Raw genomic sequence first — 21847 nt, forward strand, 5'->3', positions numbered from 1 at the left:
TGAAATGTAAAAGTAGCAATAGATTCAATGGGAAAATTGTGAAATTTACTGTGGTTTTTACAGCATTTTTCTTTAGATGAAAAAAACTGTACTTTTTTTTTTTTACTGTATTAAATTGTGGTGTCGTATTGGCATTAAAGTGAAAGTACCACAGTAATACACCAAAAAATCTGCAGTTGTTGATTTGCGGTAAAAATCAAAAAAACAAACTGGCAGCTCAAGTGCCAAACTTTTACTGTTTTATTTACAGTAAAAAAACCATGTCAAATTCTGGCAACTGAGCTGCCTTTTTTCCCCCCATGAACACAGCGGTAGTGTAACAAAAACATTACAATTTTACAAAAAAAAATCAGAATTTTATAACAAAAACATTAACATTTTTCTACAAAAAAAAAAATCTGAATTTTATAACAAATCATCAAAATTTTACTACAAAAAAATCTGAATTTTATAACGAAAACATCAAAATGTTCCTCCAAAAGATCAGATTTTTATAACAAAAACATCACAATTTTACTACAAAAAAAAATCTGAATTTTATAACAAAAACATTAACATGTTAAACATGTTAATTACAAAAAAATCAGAATTTTTTAACAAATCATTTAAATTTTACTCCAAAAAAAATCTGAATTTTAAGACAAATCATCAAAATTCTACCACAAAAAAAAATCTGAATTTTACAAAAAAAACATCGAACTTTTACTCCAAAAAAAATCTGAATTTTATAACAAAAACGTCAACATTTTATTACAAAAAAATCTGCATTTTATAACAAAAACATCAAAATGTTACTACAAAAAATATCTATTTTTTATAACAAAAACATTAACATTTTACTACAAAAAAAAAATCTGAATTTTATAACAGAAACGTCAACATTCTACTACAAAAAAAAAATCTGTATTTTATAACAAAAACATCAAAATGTTACTCCAAAAAAAAATCTACTAATAAAATGCATTAAAAAAAAGTGTCATAATAGTGTTCACTGTTAGAAGCAGCCATCTGTGGCCAAAAATAACTGCCATGTGGCCCTCAGTGAAAAGGACTTTGACACCTCTGTGTTGGAGAGAAAATGTGTCATTTTGGTGCATGCATGATGGAAGTAAGCATGGCCATGATTTGGGAGGGGGAACATGTCTCCTGCATTTTTCCACCTTCAAAAAATTGAATGGAGACAAGTCAAAAACTTGTGCCAGGCGGAAAATCGCCACTCAGACTGAAGCTTGTCTCTTTAGACCGCCCACAAGCTCATTGATTGGATTTCTGGCGCTGCTCGATGATTGACAGCATGCAGCAGCTAACCAATCAGTTTTTTACATTTTGTCCAACTCCAATTTAAAAAAAAAAAAAAAAAAAAAAAAAAACATTTTGTGATACACATGATGGTATCATTCTAAAACATGTTGTGCCTTCCAAAGAATAACACGTTTTGGAATAATATAACATTGAAATAGAAGCTGCTGATGGTGTGTTTGATGGAGAACAGTTCTTCAGGCCGCAAACTGATGACTCCTGAATCCACAAGGCCTCTGCTGGTTGCAGTCAATGACATAACAATGTAACAATCGACTTTTTTTTGTTTGTTTTATTCGGGGGGAAAATTAGAATTTTATAACAAAAACATCAACATTTTATCATCAAAAAAACCTGAATTTTATAACAAAAACGTCAACATTTTACTACAAAAAAATCTGAATTTTATAACAAAAACATCAAAATGTTACTACAAAAAAAATCTGATTTTTGTAACAAAACATCACAATTTTACAAAACAAATCTGAATTTTTTAACAAAAACATTAACATTTTACTACAAAAAAATCTGAACTTTATAACAAAAACATCAAAATGTTACTACAAAAAAAATCTGATTTTTGTAACAAAACATCACAATTTTACAAAACAAATCTGAATTTTTTAACAAAAACATTAACATTTTACTACGAAAAAAAATCTGAATTTTATAACAAATCATTTAAAAATTTTACTACAAAAAAAAATCTGAATTTTATAACAAAAACATCATTTCACTACAAAAAAATCTGAATTTTATAACAAAAACGCCGACATTTTATTACAAAAAAAATCTGAATTTTATAACAAAAACATCAAAATGTTACTCCAAAAAGATCAGATTTTTATAACAAAAACATCACAATTTTACTACAAAAAATCTGAATTTTATAACAAATCATAAAAAAATTTTACTAAAAAAAAATCTGAATTTTATAACAAAAACATCAACATTTTACTACAAAAAATCTGAATTTTATAACAAAATCGTCAACATTTTACTACAAAAAAAATCTGAATTTTATAATAAAAACATCAAAATGTTACTACAAAAAAGATCAGATTTTTATAACAAAAACATCACAATTTTACAAAAAAATCTGAATTTTATAACAAAAACATTAAACATTTTCTACAAAAAAAAAATCTGAAGTTTATAACAAAAACATTAACATTTGACTACAAAAAAAATCTGAATTTTAAAACAGAAACGTCAACATTTTACTACAAAAAAAACCAACTGAATTTTAGAACAAAAACATTAACATTTTACTACAAAAAAATCTGAATTTTATAACAAATCATCAAAATTTTACTACAAAAAATAAAATCTGAATTTTATAACAAATCATCAAAATTTTACTACAAAAAAAATCTGAATTTTAGAACAAAAACATCGTTTTACTACAAAAAAAAATCTGAATTTTATAACAAAAACAATAACATTTTACTACAAAAAAACTATCTGAATTTTATAACAAAAACATTAACATTTTACTACAAAAAAAAATCAGAATTTTACAACAAAAAAAGTCTTATAATAGTAGAAAAAAATCCAGGAAAGGTGGTCTTATTTTGCGAGAATAAACATTTATTTTACTACAAAAAACCTAGTTTGCCAGAAGCATGTATATTAATGATGAGTTTGTTTACCTTCTTACAGCTGTGTTCTGTACCGGTGCAAGAGATGGAAATATTCTAGTCTGGGATACACGGTGCAGCAAAAGAGGTCCCAATTTGAACTTTGATTCCAACTTCCTCCCTTTGCAGGCACACAATATTCATACGTGGTCTCCTTTTCAGATGGTTTCTACAAACCGGTAAAACAGATCCGCGGCGCTCACAACAAAGCAGACGCGAACCCCCCGTCCAAAACCAAGAAGCGACGACTCAGCACTCGTGGAATGGCTCCGAGTGTGGTGAGTTCCCTCGACAACTGACCGCCCTTTAGCCAACTGGAGACCAGTCTTATTTTGAAATGTGTTTTGCAGGACACCCAGCAAAGTGTCACTGTGGTTTTATTTCGAGATCAGCACACGCTCATCTCTTCTGGCGCTGTAGATGGGTAAAGACTTGTGCGCTAACTAAAGTTCTTTTTAAAATGCACTTCTAAACAAACTTTTATTCCATCTTTGAAGTGTTGTTAAAATGTGGGACTTGAGGAAAAACTACACAGTGCACCATCACGATCCAGTACCCCTGCAGACGTTCCCGTATCCTGGCTCTTCCATGCGCGTGCGTCTGGGTTAGTTTTGCACCTTTTACTCGCCGGAAACGTAGACTAGTGCATACCAATAGTGACTGGTGTTATTGTGCTTGTATTTGCAGGTTATTCCGGACTCGTGTTGGACTCCACAAGATCCAACGTCATGTGCAACTGCACTGACGACAGCATTTACATGTTCAATGTCAGTGGAGTGAAAAGTAGCCCAGGTAAGCAAACCTCACAATGTAGGGAGGTGTCTTTAGGAAATTCATGGAAAATGTAATTTTACGAGGAACAATTTTTTCTTTCTTGTTTGTTTTATTCGGAGAAAAAAAATCTGAATTATATAACAAAAACATCAAAATGTTACGACAAAAAAGATCTGATTTTTATAACAAAAACATCAACATTTTACTACAAAAAGATCTGATTTTTATAACAAAAACATCAACATTTTACTACAAAAAGCATCTGAATTTTATAACAAAAACATCAAAATGTTACGCAAAAAAAGATCTGATTTTTTTTATAACAAAAACATAATTTTACTACAAAAAAGATCAGATTTTTATAACAAAAACAACAACATTTTACTACAAAAAATCTGAATTTCAAAACAAATCATCAAAATTTTACTACAAAACAAATCAGAATTTTATAACAGAAACATCAAAATTTTACTACAAAAAAAATCTGAATTTTATAACAAACAACATTTTACTACAAAAAAATCTAAATGTTATCACAAAAACAACAAAATTTTACTACAAAAAAATCTGAATTTTACAACAAATCATCTAAATTTTAATACCAAAACAAATCTGAGTTTTATAACAAAAACATCAAAATTTTAATACCAAAAAAATCTGAATTTTACAACAAATCATCTAAATTTTAATACCAAAACAAGTCTGAGTTTTATAACAAAAACATCAAAATTTTAATACCAAAAAATCTGAACTTTATAACAAAAACTTTAAAATTTTCTATAAAAAAAAATACTCTGAATTTTATAACAACGTCAACATTTTACGACAAAAAACATCTGAATTTTATAACAAAGACATCAAAATGTTACTACAAAAAAAGATCTGATTTTTATAACAAATACATAATTTTACTACAAAAAAATCTGAATTCTGTAACAGAAACATCAAAATTTTACTACAAAAAATCTGAATTTTATAACAAAACATCGAAATTTTACTACAAAAAAATATGAATTTTATAACAAAGACATCAAAATTTTACTGAAAAAAAAATCTTATTTACAACAAATCATCTTAATGAAAAAAAAATAAATCTGAATTTTATAACAAAAACATCAAAATTTGAATACCAAAAAAATCTGAACTTTATAACAAAAACTTTTAAATTTTATTTAAAAAATTAATCTGAATTTTATAACAAAAATATCAACATTTTACTACAAAAACCCCATAATTTTATGACAAAAACATCAACATTTTACTATACAAAAAAATCCTGAATTTTATCCCAAAAAAGTCTTATAATAGTAAAAAAAATCCAGGAAAGGGGGTCTTATTTTACTAGAAAAAAAACATTTATTTTACTACAAAAAACATAGTTTGCCGGAAAAAAACTTTTTACCAGAATTTTCTAATCATATTTTACAAGGAAAAAAACATCTTATTTTACTAAAAATAACATTATCTGGAAAAGACATTTGCCCAAAATGTCACATATTTACTCGGAAACATCTAAATTTAACTAGAAAAAAAACGTTTTTATAGTATAGAAAAACATTTAGCTATTAAAAAACACTTACCAGTAAAAACGGAGCTTATTTTATTAGAAAAATGTATTACCAGAATACTGGGTGGGGGGGAATATTTTCCAAGAAAAAAAAATTCAGGGAAAAAACATTTTTGTTTGTATAACAACAACAAAAACATTCTCCCTGAAAACTTTCACTACCAAATACATTTCTGAGCAACACTGAAAATTTAGTAAGAATTGGTTTTAAAATTTTACTTCAAACAAAGTGTTATTATACTAGAGAAAAACATTGTATGTACTCTTTTAAAATTAATACTTTTTTGTCTAAAAGCATCTCCCAAATTTTCCTAAAAAACAGCTTTATTCTCTAAATGTTAATTGTTTTGTAATTCAACCTTTTCTTTGACCACTACAGTATACTCCCTTGATGGAAGCGCTGGCTAACTCCCAGACTATATACAGTATTTTACCCATGCTTATCACTAGGTGGGGCTATGAAGTTGTGTCCTATTAAAAATAAGTCAGGTAAAACAAGGTACTGTTTACAAGAGCAATACAGTATTTGTTATGCAGCTGTGTTCTCGCTAAAACTGTTTCAGATCAAATCTGATTTTTATAACAAAACATCAACATTTTACTACAAGAAAGTATGATTTTTATAACAAAAACATCAAAATTTTACTCCAAAAAAATCTGAATTTTACAACAAATCATCTAAATTTTAATACCAAAAAAGATCTGAGTTTTATAACAAAAACATCAACATTTTAATACCAAAAAAATCTGAACTTTATAACAAAATCTTTAAAATTGTATTTAAAAAAAATCTGAATTTTATAACAAAAACATCAACATTTTACTACAAGAAAGTATGATTTTTATAACAAAAACATCAACATTTTACTCCAAAAAAATCTGAATTTTACAACAAATCATCTAAATTTTAATACCAAAAAAGATCTGAGTTTTATAACAAAAACATCAACATTTTAATACCAAAAAAATCTGAACTTTATAACAAAATCTTTAAAATTGTATTTAAAAATAAATCGGAATTTTATAACAAAAACATCACCATTTTACTACAAAAAACTTCTGACTTTTATAACAAAAACATCAAAATGTTACTACAAAAAAAGATCATATTTTTATAGCAAAAACATCATCATTTTACTACAAAAAAGATCTCATTTTTATAACAAAAACATCAACATTTTACTGCAAAAATGTTTTCTTTTCATAACAAATCATCTACATTTTACTACAAAAAAATCTGAATTTTATAACAGAAACATAAAAATTTTACTTCAAAAAAATCTGAATTTTATAACAAAACATCAAAATTTTACTACAAAATAATATGATTTTTATAACAAAAACATCAAAATTTTACTACAAAAAAATCTGAATTTTACAACAAATCATCTAAATTAACAAAAACAAAATCTGAATTTTATAACAAAAACATCAACAATTTAATACCAAAAAAATCTGACCTTTATAATAAAAACTTTAAAATGTTATAATAAAATAATATCTGAATTTTATAACAAAAACATCAACATTTAACTACAAAAAACCCCCCCAGAATTTTATGACAAAAACATCAACATTTTACTACAAAAAAATCTGAATTTTACAACAAATCATCTAAATTAACAAAAACAAAACCTGAATTTTATAACAAAAACATCAACAATTTAATACCAAAAAAATCTGACCTTTATAATAAAAACTTTAAAATGTTATAATAAAAAAAAATCAGAATTTTATAACAAAAACATCAACATTTTACTACAAAAAAACCCCAGAATTTTATGACAAAAACATCAACATTTTACTACAAAAAAAATCCTGAATTTTATCACAAAAAAGTCTTATAATAGTAGAAAAAATCCAGGAAAGGGGGTCTTATTTTACTAGAAAAAAACATTTATTTTACTAGAAAAAACATACTTTGCCAGAATTATTTCATCATATTTTACAAGAAAAAAAACATCTTCTTTTACTAAAAATAACATTATATTGTAATAGTCCAAAAACCACATTATATAAGAAGATAAGGATCCTCATTCCTGTTTCCCTCCACAGAGGCAGTGTTCAGTGGCCACCAAAACTCATCTTTTTACATCAAATCCACAATTAGCCCAGATGACCAGTTCTTGGCCAGCGGCTCCAGTGACAACAACACATACATCTGGAAGGTACGTCACAATAGGAAATGGAGGCCTCGTTTGCCACGATTCCAAACCAGCGTTGGTTCATTGCAGATCTCTGATCCCACGTACGCCCCGACGATGCTCCAAGGCCACAGCGAGGAGGTGACGTCTGTTGCTTGGTGCCCGACAGACTTCACTAAGGTCAGATGATTGGACCCTTTAGGCTTGCAAACATTCACAAGTCGCTTCATTTAGGACTGGGATATTTAACGCCGTTGTTTTGCTGGCCACATTTCCATAAAAACCAAGGACAGGATGCTTGAACTTTAGTCTTATTTTGTATATCCCGGAGAACCAGTGTCCTCTAGAGTAGACGTTTGACTTTAGCCTGTTTATTTTGTGCTCTGCTGTTTTTAAGGACCTTCTGCAAAGAAGCTAGTCAAAGATCATCTCCATGACAGCACTCTCGTGTTTTTAAAATCTGCTGCCAAAATGTGTCTTTCTCACAAGTTTTTTGAAGTGAACTTGCGGGACAGCAGTTGAAAATAGCCCAAATGATGATAAAGACAGGACCTGAAATGGAACCTTGAGGAACACCACTAGTATAACTAAAGAAGTTCAACAAATGACTACTGGCTGCATCAGAAGTAAACAAGCTACAAACCCCGTTTCCATATGAGTTGGGAAATTGTGTTAGATGTAAATATAAACGGAATACAATGATTTGCAAATCCTTTTCAAGCCATATTCAGTTGAATATGCTACAAAGACAACATATTTGATGTTCAAACTGATAAACTTTTTTTTTTTTGCAAATAATAATTAACTTTAGAATTTGATGCCAGCAACACGTGACAAAGAAGTTGGGAAAGGTGGCAATAAATACTGATAAAGTTGAGGAATGCTCATCAAACACTTATTTGGAACATCCCACAGGTGAACAGGCTAATTGGGAACAGGTGGGTGTAGGGATGATGTTTGATAAGAAATTATCGAGTTCGAGTCTATTATCGAATCCTCTTATCGAACCGATTCCTTATCGATTCTCTTATTGAGTCCAGATAGGTTGTTGTATATGGGAAAAAACACACAATATTTGGTTTAACAAAAGCTCACTTTTATTATATAAGAAAACAATTTAATCTAAAAAATGAATAAATATTGACTGTTGCCCCCCTAAAAAAAAATAAAAAAAAAATATTGACTGTTGTTACCCAAAGTATATTAAGTGGGATTTTTCAGAAAAACAAATATATACAGTAACACAAAAACAACCTGTCTCTGTGATCACTATAGGTGTATAAATAATAATATAGTGTTAAATAAAATCAGTCCCTTGGGCACAAAACTGGAAATAATACAGCTCTCCACAAAGTGCTATTCTGCTGCTATTTGACATAACTGTTTGTTATGATGCTTTGACATTTTTGCACTTTATTTCTTTATTGAAAGAAAATTCTATGAATAGAAAAGTTGTTTGCAAATGTGGTTACAATGCTAAAAAATGAAAAGTTAAAGCTAAAAAAAGAAATACACTTTATTGAGTTAACATTATTTCTTTATAGGGGGAAAGATGTTATGAGCTAGGGAATATAACAACTACACTACCCATCATGCAACGGGAGTGACGAGCATGCGTGGTAGCCCCGAAAAGTGTTGTTGCATGTCGCCACCCGTGAAAGTAAACGTCAAGAACTCAGCCAACACGCCTCGTCTGCATTATTTATAATTAGACAGACAACACATATAAAGTGTGATTTTGTTTTGTTTACAAGGAAAGAAAAACAAAAGTTAAAAAAGGGAGATATGTTGTGTATATATATATGTGCTGCGGTTGCTATAAGAACGTTGCGACAGCTGCCGTAAAGGAGGTGCGTTGCTATGTTTCCGGTTGGTCGTAAAAGTGTTCGTCATGTGTTTGTAGTCTGCTCAAATCTCCCAGTAAAGTTATTCATTGGATTATAGCTTTTGGTTTGAACTTTATTACACCTTGGAGCGCTTTTTCCCGTCCATTTTTTTCCTGCTTTCGCTATCTGTGCTTAATGACCGAGCTACGTGACGCCATTTCTTGTGATGTCACACGGAGCATTTCTGGTCGGGACGGGATTCGTTCCGAGGGGTTCGAATATAGAACCAACTCTTTTTCTTTACTATAGTGGTCTCGATAACGGGTACCGGTTTTTAAAAAGGGATTAGAGTCCGAGGACTCGGTTCTTTTCTTATCGAACAACCGTGAAAACCGGTTTCGAGTATCATCCCTAGGTGGGTGCCATGATTGGGTATAAAAGTAGATTCCATGAAATGCTCAGTCATTCACAAACAAGGATGGGGCGAGGGTCACCACTTTGTCAACAAATGCGTGAGCAAATTGTCGAACAGTGTAAGAACAACATCTCTCAAGCAGCTATTGCAAGGAATTTAGGGATTTCACCATCTACGCTCCGTAATATCATCAAAGGGTTCAGAGAATCTGGAGAAATCACTGCACGTAAGCAGCTAAGCCCGTGACCTTGGATCCCTCAGGCTGTACTGCATCAACAAGCGACATCAGTGTGTAAAGGATATCACCACATGGGCTCAGGAACACTTCAGAAACCCACTGTCAGTAACTACAGTTGGTCGCTACATCTGTAAGTGCAAGTTAAAACTCTCCTATCCCAGGCGAAAACCGTTTATCAACAACACCCAGAAACGGCGTCGGCTTCGCTGGGCCTGAACTCACCTAAGATGGACTGATACAAAGTGGAAAAGTGTTCTGTGGTCTGACGAGTCCACATTTCAAATTGTTTTTGGAAACTGTGGACGTCGTGTCCTCCGGACCAAAGAGGAAAAGAACCATCCGGATTGTTATAGGCGCAAAGTGTAAAAGCCAGCATGTGTGATGGTATGGGGGTGTATTAGTGCCCAAGACATGGGTAACTTACACATCTGTGAAGGCGCCATTAATGCTGAAAGGTACATACAAGTTTTGGAGCAACATATGTTGCCATCCAAGCAACGTTACCATGGACGCCCCTGCTTATTTCAGCAAGACAATGCCAAGCCACGTGTTACATCAACATGTCTTCATAGTAAAAGAGTGCGGGTACTAGACTGGCCTGCCTGTAGTCCAGACCTGTCTCCCATTGAAAATGTGTGGCACCTAAAATAGCACAAGGGAGACCCCCGGACTGTTGAACAACTTAAGCTGTACATCAAGCAAGAATGGGAAAGAATTCCACCTGAGAAGCTTCAAAAATGTGTCTCCTCAGTTCCCAAACCTTTACTGAGTGTTGTTAAAAGGAAAGGCCATGTAACACAGTGGTGAACATGCCCTTTCCCAACTACTTTGGCACGTGTTGCAGCCATGAAATTCTAAGTTAATTATTATTTATGAGTTTGAACATCAAATATCTTGTCTTTGTAGTGCATTCAACTGAATATGGGTTGAAAAGGATTTGCAAATCATTGTATTCCGTTTATATTTACATCTAACACAATTTCCCAACTCATATGGAAACGGGGTTTGTACTTTGTTTTAGCAATCAAGAATATTTCAGTTGTTTGTATCCGTCTTTGTGGGGACATTGTTGATTGTCATGTCATGTTCGGATGTACATTGTGGACGCCGTCTTGGCTCCACAGTAAGTCTTTGCTGTCGTCCAGCATTCTGTTTTAGTTTACTTTGTAGCCAGTTCAGTTTTAGTCTCGTTCTGCATAGCCTTCCCTAAGCTTCGATGCCTTTTGCTTATAGTCAAGAAAATACAGTAAATAAAGAAGTTGAACAAATGGCTACTGACTGAATCTGAAGTAAACAAGCTACAGCAACACCTTAGTTACATAAATAGCATTAAGAAAACAGATTGTAACTAAGAGAGGACTTAAAGGCCTACTGAAATGAATTTTTTTTATTTAAAAGGGGATAGCAGATCTATTCTATGTGTCATACTTGATCATTTCGCGATATTGCCATATTTTTGCTGAAAGGATTTAGTATAGAACAACGACGATAAAGATTGCAACTTTTGGTATCTGATAAAAAAAAGGCTTGCACCTACCGGAAGTAGCGTGACGTAGTCAGTTGAACATATACGCAAAGTTCCCTATTGTTTACAATGATGGCCGCATGAAGTGAGAGAGATTCGGACCGAGAAAGCGACAATTTCCCCATTAATTTGAGCGAGGATGAAAGATTTGTGGATGAGTAAAGTGCAAGTGAAGGACTAGTGGGGAGTTGAAGCTATTCAGATAGGGAAGATGCTGTGAGAGCCGGGGGTGACCTGATATTCAGCTGGGAATGACTACAACAGTAAATAAACACAAGACATATATATACTCTATTAGCCACAACACAACCAGGCTTATATTTAATATGCCACAAATTGATCCTGCATAAAAACACCTGCGTGTTTGTTATGCTAGCTCCTAGCTCCTATGCTAGCTCCTAGCTCCATAGAACACGCCAATACAATTCAAACACCTGATCAACACACACAATCACTCAGCCCAAAAGACCGTTTACCTAACCCAAGGTTCATAAAGCTCATATATTTTTAAAAAGTTACGTACGTGACGCGCACATACGGTCAAGCTATCAAATGTTTAGCAGCCAAGGCTGCATACTCACGGTACCTGGTATTCAGCTGGGAATGACTACAACAGTAAATAAACACAAGACATATATTTACTCTATTAGCCACAACACAACCAGGCTTATATTTAATATGCCACAAATTAATCCTGCATAAAAACACCTGCGTGTTTGTTATGCTAGCTCCTAGCTCCTATGCTAGCTCGTAGCTCCATAGAACACGCCAATACAATTCAAACACCTGATCAACACACACAATCACTCAGCCCAAAAGACCGTTCACCTAACCCAAGGTTCATAAAGCTTATATATTTAAAAAAAGTTACGTACATACGCAAAAAAAAGTTGCGCACATACGGTCAAGCGATCAAATGTTTAGAAGCCAAAGCTGCATACTCACAGTAGCACGTCTGCGTCTTTGTCATCCAAATCAAAGTAATCCTGGTAAGAGTCTGTGTTGTCCCAGTTCTCTACAGGCGTCTGCGTATCGAAGTCAAAAGTCCTCCTGGTTAGAGTCTCTGTTATCCGAGTTCTTCCATCTTGACTGCATCTTTCGGGAATGTAAACAAAGAAGCGCCGGCTGTGTACTGTTGTTGCTGACTACGTTCGAAAAATACGTCCATTTCGCACCGACAACTTTCTTCTTTGCTTGCTCAGCTTCTTTCTCCATAATGCAATGAACATGATTGCAACAGATTCACGAACACAGATGTCCAGAATACTGTGGAATTATGAAATGAAAACAGAGCTTTTTCATGTTGGCTTCAATGTGGAAGGCATACCCGTGTTCCCCGGTCTACGTCACGCGCATACGTCATCCTCAGAGGCGTTTCGAACCGGAAGTTTAGCGGCAAATTTAAAATGTCACTTTATAAGTTAACCCGGCCGTATTGGCATGTGTTATAATGTTAAGATTTCATCATTGATATATAAACTATCAGACTGCGTGGTCGGTAGTAGTGGCTTTCAGTAGGCCTTTAAAGGGGTGCCTTGAGGAACACCTCAGTTATGTAAATCGCAAGTTTGGACCCCAGTGTTCTTTTCGCGAGCAAGGTTACGAGGATCTGCCAAAGTGTTTACAGTGGTCCATGTTCCTCGACACAACAGGAGCACTCTAATGTTTTTAGGAATTTGCTACAAAAAACGTTTTTCCTCTCAAATTTTGAACTCAACTTGGGGGCCGCTATGGCGCCAGATTTGGCCCCCAGGACACCAGTTGAATAGCGTTGATGAAGGCCCTTTGTTCCCAATGAATCAGATTGCTTCCTGCTCCGATGACCACACTGTCCGCATCTGGCGCCTTCATCGGGAAATGGACGGAGCTCAGTCGGCAGTGGGCGGGGCCAATCTTGTAGGCTGGGCCCGTGCCAAGAGTCCGCACAGTAAGGGCAATTAACGTAAAGTAGATTGATTTTATAAGTTAAAAGTGTGAGTGTGAATATTTATTTTCTATTTAGAACCTCCACACGCCACGGAGACGACCCCCGCTAAGGACAAGAGGGCGGAGAGCATCGGAGTCCTGGTTTCCCCGCAGCTGGCCGCCTGTGCTCCGAGTGGCGCCGCCTTGCCTCGGCCCTCCAGCACCAACTCACCTACGGTGGATGCGAATGGTGGTATTTGTCAGAGAACACCACGTTCGATCCAAACATGGCTGTCTCCCGGCCAGCGCAGCCCTCTGCCGCGTAAGGTCCTCAGCCCGCGTCCTCAGAACCCGGCGGGCTGCACCTCACCCACGGCGCGGCGAGCCAAGCGTAGGCTGGAGGCGGACTCGCCCGACGGCTGTGATGACGCAGAGGAGTGCGAGTGTGTGGCGGAAGTCTTCCGCGTTGCCAAGAGGAGCCGGGGCTCGTCGGGCGTCTGCTGGCCGGCTCAGGAGAGTCCGCTGGAGGGGGTCGGTCCCACTGCTGTGTCGGAAGAGACTGGCAAGGAGAATCAGTGTCCACCAGTGACGGACTGGCTGTCAGTGATGGGACAGAAGATGAGAGGGAGTCCAAACAGTCCCAAGAGTCCCAGTGCTGGGAAGAAACAAGCAGCCAAGACGCCAGCCTCCCCGGTAAGCACTTTCTTTACACCAGGTGTGCACATTACGTCGATCGCGGAGGGTGTGTCAGTCGATCACCTGCCAGGCATTACAAAAAAAAAATACACCTAAAAATTTGTAATCATCAATCTTCACCAAGACGTCACTTTCATCCATACTTGCCAACCCTCCCGATTTTCCCGGGAGACAGCCACACAGGTCACACTGAGGGTGGCCGTATAAACAACTTTAACACTGTTACAAATATGCGCCACACTGTGAACCCACACCAAACAAGAATGACAAACACATTTCGGGAGTACATCCGCACCGTAACACAACATAAACACAACAGAACAAATACCCAGAACCCCTTGCAGCACTAACTCTTCCGGGACGCTACAATATACACCCCCCCCGCTACCACCAAACCTACAAAATATGGCTACAAAATATGGGCTGGCGCACGCCCCCAAAAATATGGGCCTACAGACCAACAACATTTGTATCTATGAGGCTACAAAATATGGGCTGGCACGCCTCTAAAAATATGGGCCTGTGAGACCTGTTATTAACGGCCTGCAGGACAAACAAAATATGGATCTGAGAGGCTACAATATATGGGCTTGCACACCCCCAAGAATATGGGCCTGTGAGACCAGATATTATGGGCCTGCGGGACCAACAAAATATGGATCTGCGAGGCTACAAAATATGGGCTGGCGCACACCCCCAAAAATACTGGGCCTACAGCCCAACAAAATTTGAGTCTGTGAGGTTACAAAATATGGGCTTGCACACCACCAAAAATGTGGATCTGCGAGGCTACAAAATATGGGCTTACACACCCTCAAAAATATGGGCCTGCTGACCAACAAAATATGGACCTGCGAGGCTACGAAATATGGGCTTGCACACCCCAAAAAATATGGATCTGCGAGGCTACAAAATATGGGCTTGCACACACCCAAAAATATGGGCCTGTGAGACCAGATATTATGGGCCTGCAGGACCAACAAAATATGGATCTGAGAGGCTACAATATATGGGCTTGCACACTCCCAAAAATATGGGCTTGTGAGACCAGATATGGGCCTGCAGGACCAACAAAATATGGGCTGGCGCACACCCCCAAAAATACGGGCCTACAGCCCAACAAAATTTGAGTCTGTGAGGCTACAAAATATGGGCTTGCACACCACCAAAAATATGGATCTGCGAGGCTACAAAATAGTGGCTTGCACACCCTCAAAAATATGGGCCTGCTGACCAACAAAATATGGATCTGCTAGGCTACAAAATATGGGCTTGCACACCCCCAAAAATATGGGCCTGTGAGACCAGATATTATGGGCCTGCAGGAACAACAAAATATGGATCTGCGAGGCTACAAAATATGAGCTGGCGCACGCTCCCAAAATTATGGGCCTACCGCCCAACAAAATTTGAGTCTGTTAGGCTACAAAATATGGGCTTGCACACCACCAAAAATATGGATCTGCGAGGCTACAAAATATGGGCTGGCGCACGCCCCCCAAAATACTGGGCCTACAGCCCAACAAAATTTGAGTCTGTGAGGTTACAAAATATGGGCTTGCACACCACCAAAAATGTGGATCTGCGAGGCTACAAAATAGTGGCTTGCACACCCTCAAAAATATGGGCCTGCTGACCAACAAAATATGGATCTGCTAGGCTACAAAATATGGGCTTGCACACCCCAAAAAATATGGATCTGCGAGGCTACAAAATATGGGCTTGCACACCCTCAAAAATATTGGCCTGCTGACCAACAAAATATGGACCTGCGAGGCTACAAAATATGGGCTTGCACACCCCAAAAAATATGGATCTGCGAGGCTACAAAATATGGGCTTGCACACACCCAAAAATATGGGCCTGTGAGACCAGATATTATGGGCCTGCAGGACCGAACAAAATATGGATCTGAGAGGCTACAATATATGGGCTTGCACACTCCCAAAAATATGGGCTTGTGAGACCAGATATGGGCCTGCAGGACCAACAAAATATGGGCTGGCGCACACCCCCAAAAATACGGGCCTACAGCCCAACAAAATTTGAGTCTGTGAGGCTACAAAATATGGGCTTGCACACCACCAAAAATATGGATCTGCGAGGCTACAAAATAGTGGCTTGCACACCCTCAAAAATATGGGCCTGCTGACCAACAAAATATGGATCTGCTAGGCTACAAAATATGGGCTTGCACACCCCCAAAAATATGGGCTTGCACACCCCCAAAAATATGGGCCTGTGAGACCAGATATTATGGGCCTGCAGGAACAACAAAATATGGATCTGAGAGGCTACAATATATGGGCTTGCACACTCCCAAAAATATGGGCCTGTGAGAGCAGATATTATGGGCCTGCAGGACCAACAAAATATGGATCTGCGAGGCTACAAAATATGAGCTGGCGCACGCTCCCAAAATTATGGGCCTACCGCCCAACAAAATTTGAGTCTGTTAGGCTACAAAATATGGGCTTGCACACCACCAAAAATATGGATCTGCGAGGCAACAAAATATGGGCTTGCACACCCTCAAAAATATGGGCCTGCTGACCAACAAAATATGGATCTGCGCGGCTACAAAATATGGGCTTGCACACCCTCAAAAATATGGGCCTGCTGACCAACAAAATATGGATCTGCGCGGCTACAAAATATGGGCTTGCACACCCCCAAAAATATGGGCTTCACACCCCCAAAAATATGGGCCTGTGAGACCAGATATTATGGGCCTGCAGGACGAACAAAATATGGATCTGAGAGGCTACAATATATGGGCTTGCACACTAAGGCTGCAGCTAACGATTATTTTTCTATCGATTAATCTATAGATTATTTTTTCGATTAATCGGTTAATCTATAGATTTTTTTTTTTCGATTAATCTATAGATTATTTTTCCTTTTACCGATTATTTTTTTATTCAAAATGAAGATGAAAAAATAAATGTAGGCCCGTTTTTTCAAAAGGCATGGCTTTTATTTACAAAAAAAAAGAAGTATGGCCACCCAGTCAACATTGACAACAACATGACTAAATATTCTGTAACAATGTAAACATTTAAAACTTTTAAAATTTAACAAAATTAAAAGTAGCTTATTTGCTTTTTAATGTGCAAATATAAGAGTCAACATCCAGTGCAAATCTTAATATTCTGCAATAGTATAAGCATTTCAAAAGTAAAAGTATTGCTTATTTTGCTTTAAAATGTGCAAAAATAAAGATAAACATCCAATACAAAAAAGTGCAAAACGAAATATTCTGTAACAACAGTGTAAACATTTCAACAAAAGTGAAAGTATTGCTTATTTGCTAAAATGTGCAAAAATAAAGATAAACATCCAATACAAAAAAGTGCCAATCTAAATATTCTGGAGCACTGTAAACATTAAGTATTGCTTTTAAAATGTGCAAAATAAACATCCAGTCCAACACAGTACACAATAACCAATTCTACTCATTCCAGTGAGTGACTAACAGTTGTAATGAAGAAAGGTTAGCATGTCTACATGCTTTGGTTCTTTTCTTATTTACAATATTCCCAGCAGCTGAAAATAGGCGCTCAGAAGGGGTCGATGTGGCTGGAACTGAGAGCTAATTAGCCTTCACCTCAAACCAGGATTGCGAGTGAGCTGAGCTGCAGTTTAAGTTTCTAGAAGGTCAACGGGCTCATACTAGTTACTAGTAGTTGACTGGGAGGTGTTTATTATCATTTGGGGAGAGTCCGCTGCCTGATGCTCACCTGCTAAACACCTATCTGCTCCACGCTGAAGCGCTGACTACATGCGCTCTGAATACGCACTGCTGATTGGCTGATAATGCTTCGTGTGTACCAATCAGATGGTTGTGTGGGTGGGACAATGCTGCGTGTGTACCAATCAGATGGTTGTGTGGGTGGGACAATGCTGCGTGCTGAGACAGAGGCAGACGGAGCAAAGCAGCTTGCTAAGACTTTAGCTTAGAAACTCGTTCGGTACACCCCCGTACCGAACCGAAAGCCCCGTACCGAAACGGTTCAATACAAAACACGTACCGTTACACCCCTAGCAGATACAAATGACACATTCATGTTTTTGTGTAATGATGACAACGTATGCTCGCGCGGACGATTGACTAGTTGATGGTTTTCTTTCAAATGTTCGTTCATAGCCGTTGTGCTGCTATGATAGGCCATTTCCGCTCGACACAGTGTGCATACAACAACATTATTAGGCCGTTTATTGAAATACTCCCACACTTTTGACCACTTTTGGCATGCTTTTCCCCCCTCGCTCGCACCGCTCGCATCGTCTTCTTTGATCGTCTGCTTTGCGCTTCGCCATGACGGTAGTGTGACGTCATTATGCGACGCGTCGACGCACAAAAACGGCGTCGACGTATTTACGTAACCGATGACGTCGACTACGTCGACGCGTCGTTTCAGCCTTATTGCACACCCTCAAGAATATGGGCCTGTGAGACCAGATATTATGGGCCTGTGGGACCAACAAAATATGGATCTGCGAGGCTACAAAATATGGGCTGGCGCACGCCCCCCAAAATACTGGGCCTACAGCCCAACAAAATTTGAGTCTGTGAGGTTACAAAATATGGGCTTGCACACCACCAAAAATGTGGATCTGCGAGGCTACAAAATATGGGCTTGCACACCCTCAAAAATATGGGCCTGCTGACCAACAAAATATGGACCTGCGAGGCTACAAAATATGGGCTTACACCCCCCCCCAAAAAATGGGCCTGTGAGACCAGATATTATGGGCCTGCAGGACCAACAAAATATGGATCTGAGAGGCTACAATATAAGGGCTTGCACACACCCAAAAATATGGGCCTGTGAGAGCAGATATTATGGGCCTGCAGGACCAACAAAATATAGATCTGTGAGGCTACAAAATATGGGCTGGCGCACGCTCCCAAAATTATGGGCCTACCGCCCAACACAATTTGAGTCTGTGAGGCTACAAAATATGGGCTCGCACACCTCTAAAATTATGGGCCTGCGGAGCAAAACAAATTATGGGCCTATGGTGTTACATATGGGCATTTTTGGGTGGTGTATTCAAAAATACTTAAATATCTGACTCATGATTTCAAAACAATGTATCCATCAATCTGTCAGTAGATAATATAAATGTCAAATGTACAGGCAAATGTGCAATGAGGCTATCATGTGTTTATAAAACATATATATTTAATTCAATGTCACCAACAGCAGCCGTAATTGAATGAAAAAGAGTTTGACACCCCTGCCGCAAAGGGTGGAGTCCACAACCACCTCGAATATGCATGAGACAGCAGTTTGACGTGTGCTATTAGAGAGAACCATCTGCCATTTCCTTTGGCTTGTTTCCTCCTGTTAACAGCAGACGTCTCATGCAGGCATGCTAAATATGCTGCCAGTCAAGAAAATCAAGTCTTTTGTGAGAGTTGGTGATACAGCAAAGGAAGTCAAGTCCAGCAAAGCCTTTTGTAACATGTATTCTACCTCTTCTTCTTTTTCAGACAATCAGCTCGCCACCAAGTATGAAAAAAATATCTTCCTATTTCACCAGGAGACACACGGAGTGACGTCACGGCGACCTTGTAGCGTTGTCATTTTAATCCACAAACTACTGTCAGAATGGACAACTATTAGTCACATTTACATGTTATGGTCACAGTTCCTGCTTCCCACGTGTTTTTAATGAGAAGTTGAACTAATTTTTTGGTAGTTTTACTGTAACCGGACAAATTTGAGATGTTTTCATTTTACACAGCTTCCCCAATTTGTGTCAAGTTGTCAAAGACGGGGAGAAAAAACGAGTTCAAAAGCTCTACCTTTTAAGAAAAGAAGTCTTTGTAAAATATCAGCTTTTATTGAACAGTTTCTTCTTTTTTTTTGTTTCTGAGGAAATGCTCAAGTTGTTAATATGTACAAAATAGCATGTGCTTGCTTTGTTTATGAGTGCACAGATTTTTTTATTAAATTGAAGATATATTTCAACTTGTACTGAGCGTATCACGGCTTCTTGTTTGTACAACTGTCACAAAAGAATCATTTTTAATAAAACGTCATTTGATGTAGCCCGCAAAAGCCTGTAAAGTAATGAGTCGAAGTTAAAAAATATATATTTTTAAATATACGCTAGGTCAGGAAAAAACACAGAGGCTATTTCACCCCTACAAGCCTGTTTCGCAGGTTTCTCTGCTCTTCAGAGGATTTCATATTATAAAATACTGCATATATTTGTCGCATGATCCGATATTATAAAATCCCCTGGATTTTACATTATAACATTTTTATAATATAAAATCCCCTGGATTTTATATTATAAAATATATTTCACTCTACCCCGGTATTGAGCACTATATAACGGATAAACCACATAAACCTTGACTATATATTTGTAAATAAATAATTAATAAATAAAATGATATGTCGGGATATGTAAATGATTGCCGCACGATCTGCTATTATACAATTTTTATAATATAAAATCCCCTGAAGAGCAGAGAAACCTGCGAAACAGGCTTGTAGGGATGAAATAGCCTGTGTTTTTTCCTGACCTGACGTATATTCCACTCTACCCCGGTATTGAGCGCTATATAACGGATAAACCACATAAACCTCCACTATATAATTTTTAAATAAATAATAACTAAATAAAATGATAAAAAAATTAAGTACTTCATCTTTTTAATATTTTTGGGGGCTTTCAATTTTGACAGAAAAAAAGGTAAATATCGCATATATTTTAAACTTTAATATAGGATCATGCGTCAAATGTATACAGTATCATATACTGTATTACAATTTTTTGTAAAAAAAAAAAAAAAAGTTACAAGTATCTGCTTGTGACCTTGACTTATGATTTCAAAGCAAGTTATCCATCAATTTGTACGTTCAAAAAATATAATAATCAAATGCATAGGGAACTGTTAAATATTACGAGGGGATTATACATTTAAATTCATTTATATTCTCTGTTTATATACTGAAGGCAGCCATACTGGAGTTGTGGCCCTCAATGAAAATGAGTTTGACACCTCTGTTGTAGTTGGATAATAAAAAACTAATATAGGAGGAAAACCTGACAATGAATACAGAACATTATTCCTTTTAGTTAAATAATTATTTTTAAAATAATCATAAAATAAGTGTATTATATATTAACCTTTGTGTAATGTTCATATTGTTGTTACTCAGCCAGCGTTTGTGGGTCTGATGGACCCGTTGCATTTTGTGACTTTTAATGCCTCACAATCAAACACTTTTATGTTAAAATACTGAACAGATGTTTACCTTATCCCAACAAACATCTGTTCAGTATTTTAACATAAAAGTGTTTGATTGTGAGGCCTTAAAAGCCACAAAATGCAACGGGTCCATCAGACCCACAAACGCTGGCTGAGTAACAACAATATGAACGTTTCTCTGCCAGTTTCTGCATCCCACAGGGATTCTTCTTTTGTGTTTCTGCACCTGCGGTTCCCACACAAGGTTGCAACATTGTTTGTCAACACTGTCTGCTCTCATTTTCTCGCACATTTGACCCTCTGATGTTCTGTGTACCTACACTCTGTCCTCCTCCTGTCTAGGCCTGCTGTGTGTGTGTGTGGGTGCGTGCGGTACACAGAACATCTTATATGTAATAGCAATGTGTAGGGTGGGGGTGTATGGTGTGCATACTTGCCAACCCTCCCGAATTTTCCGGGAGACTCCCGAATTTCAGTGCCTCTCCCGAAAATCTCCCGGGACAAACATTCTCCCGAATTTCTCCCGCTTTCCAGCCGGACAACAAGGCACGCCCCCTCCAGGTCCGTGCGGACCTGAGTGAGGA

General features: G+C 36.7%; 1 protein-coding gene across 1 annotated transcript in view; it reads left to right on the forward strand.

Moving 5' to 3' along the window:
- Window positions 1-20010, forward strand: part of dtl (denticleless E3 ubiquitin protein ligase homolog (Drosophila)) — a 29177-nt gene extending 9167 nt beyond the window's left edge. The window contains exons 6-15 of the mRNA XM_062035104.1: window positions 2962-3027; window positions 3102-3217; window positions 3290-3363; window positions 3437-3543; window positions 3627-3731; window positions 7336-7448; window positions 7515-7604; window positions 13232-13355; window positions 13431-14026; window positions 19530-20010. Of these exons, the coding sequence (XP_061891088.1) occupies window positions 2962-3027; window positions 3102-3217; window positions 3290-3363; window positions 3437-3543; window positions 3627-3731; window positions 7336-7448; window positions 7515-7604; window positions 13232-13355; window positions 13431-14026; window positions 19530-19595 (1457 nt within the window). The 3' untranslated portion in view covers window positions 19596-20010. The remainder of the gene's footprint in view (window positions 1-2961; window positions 3028-3101; window positions 3218-3289; window positions 3364-3436; window positions 3544-3626; window positions 3732-7335; window positions 7449-7514; window positions 7605-13231; window positions 13356-13430; window positions 14027-19529) is intronic.
- Window positions 20011-21847: the final 1837 nt, after the last annotated feature.

This window comes from Entelurus aequoreus, linkage group LG23 (genome assembly GCF_033978785.1).
Source record: "Entelurus aequoreus isolate RoL-2023_Sb linkage group LG23, RoL_Eaeq_v1.1, whole genome shotgun sequence".
Lineage (NCBI taxonomy): Eukaryota > Metazoa > Chordata > Actinopteri > Syngnathiformes > Syngnathidae > Entelurus > Entelurus aequoreus.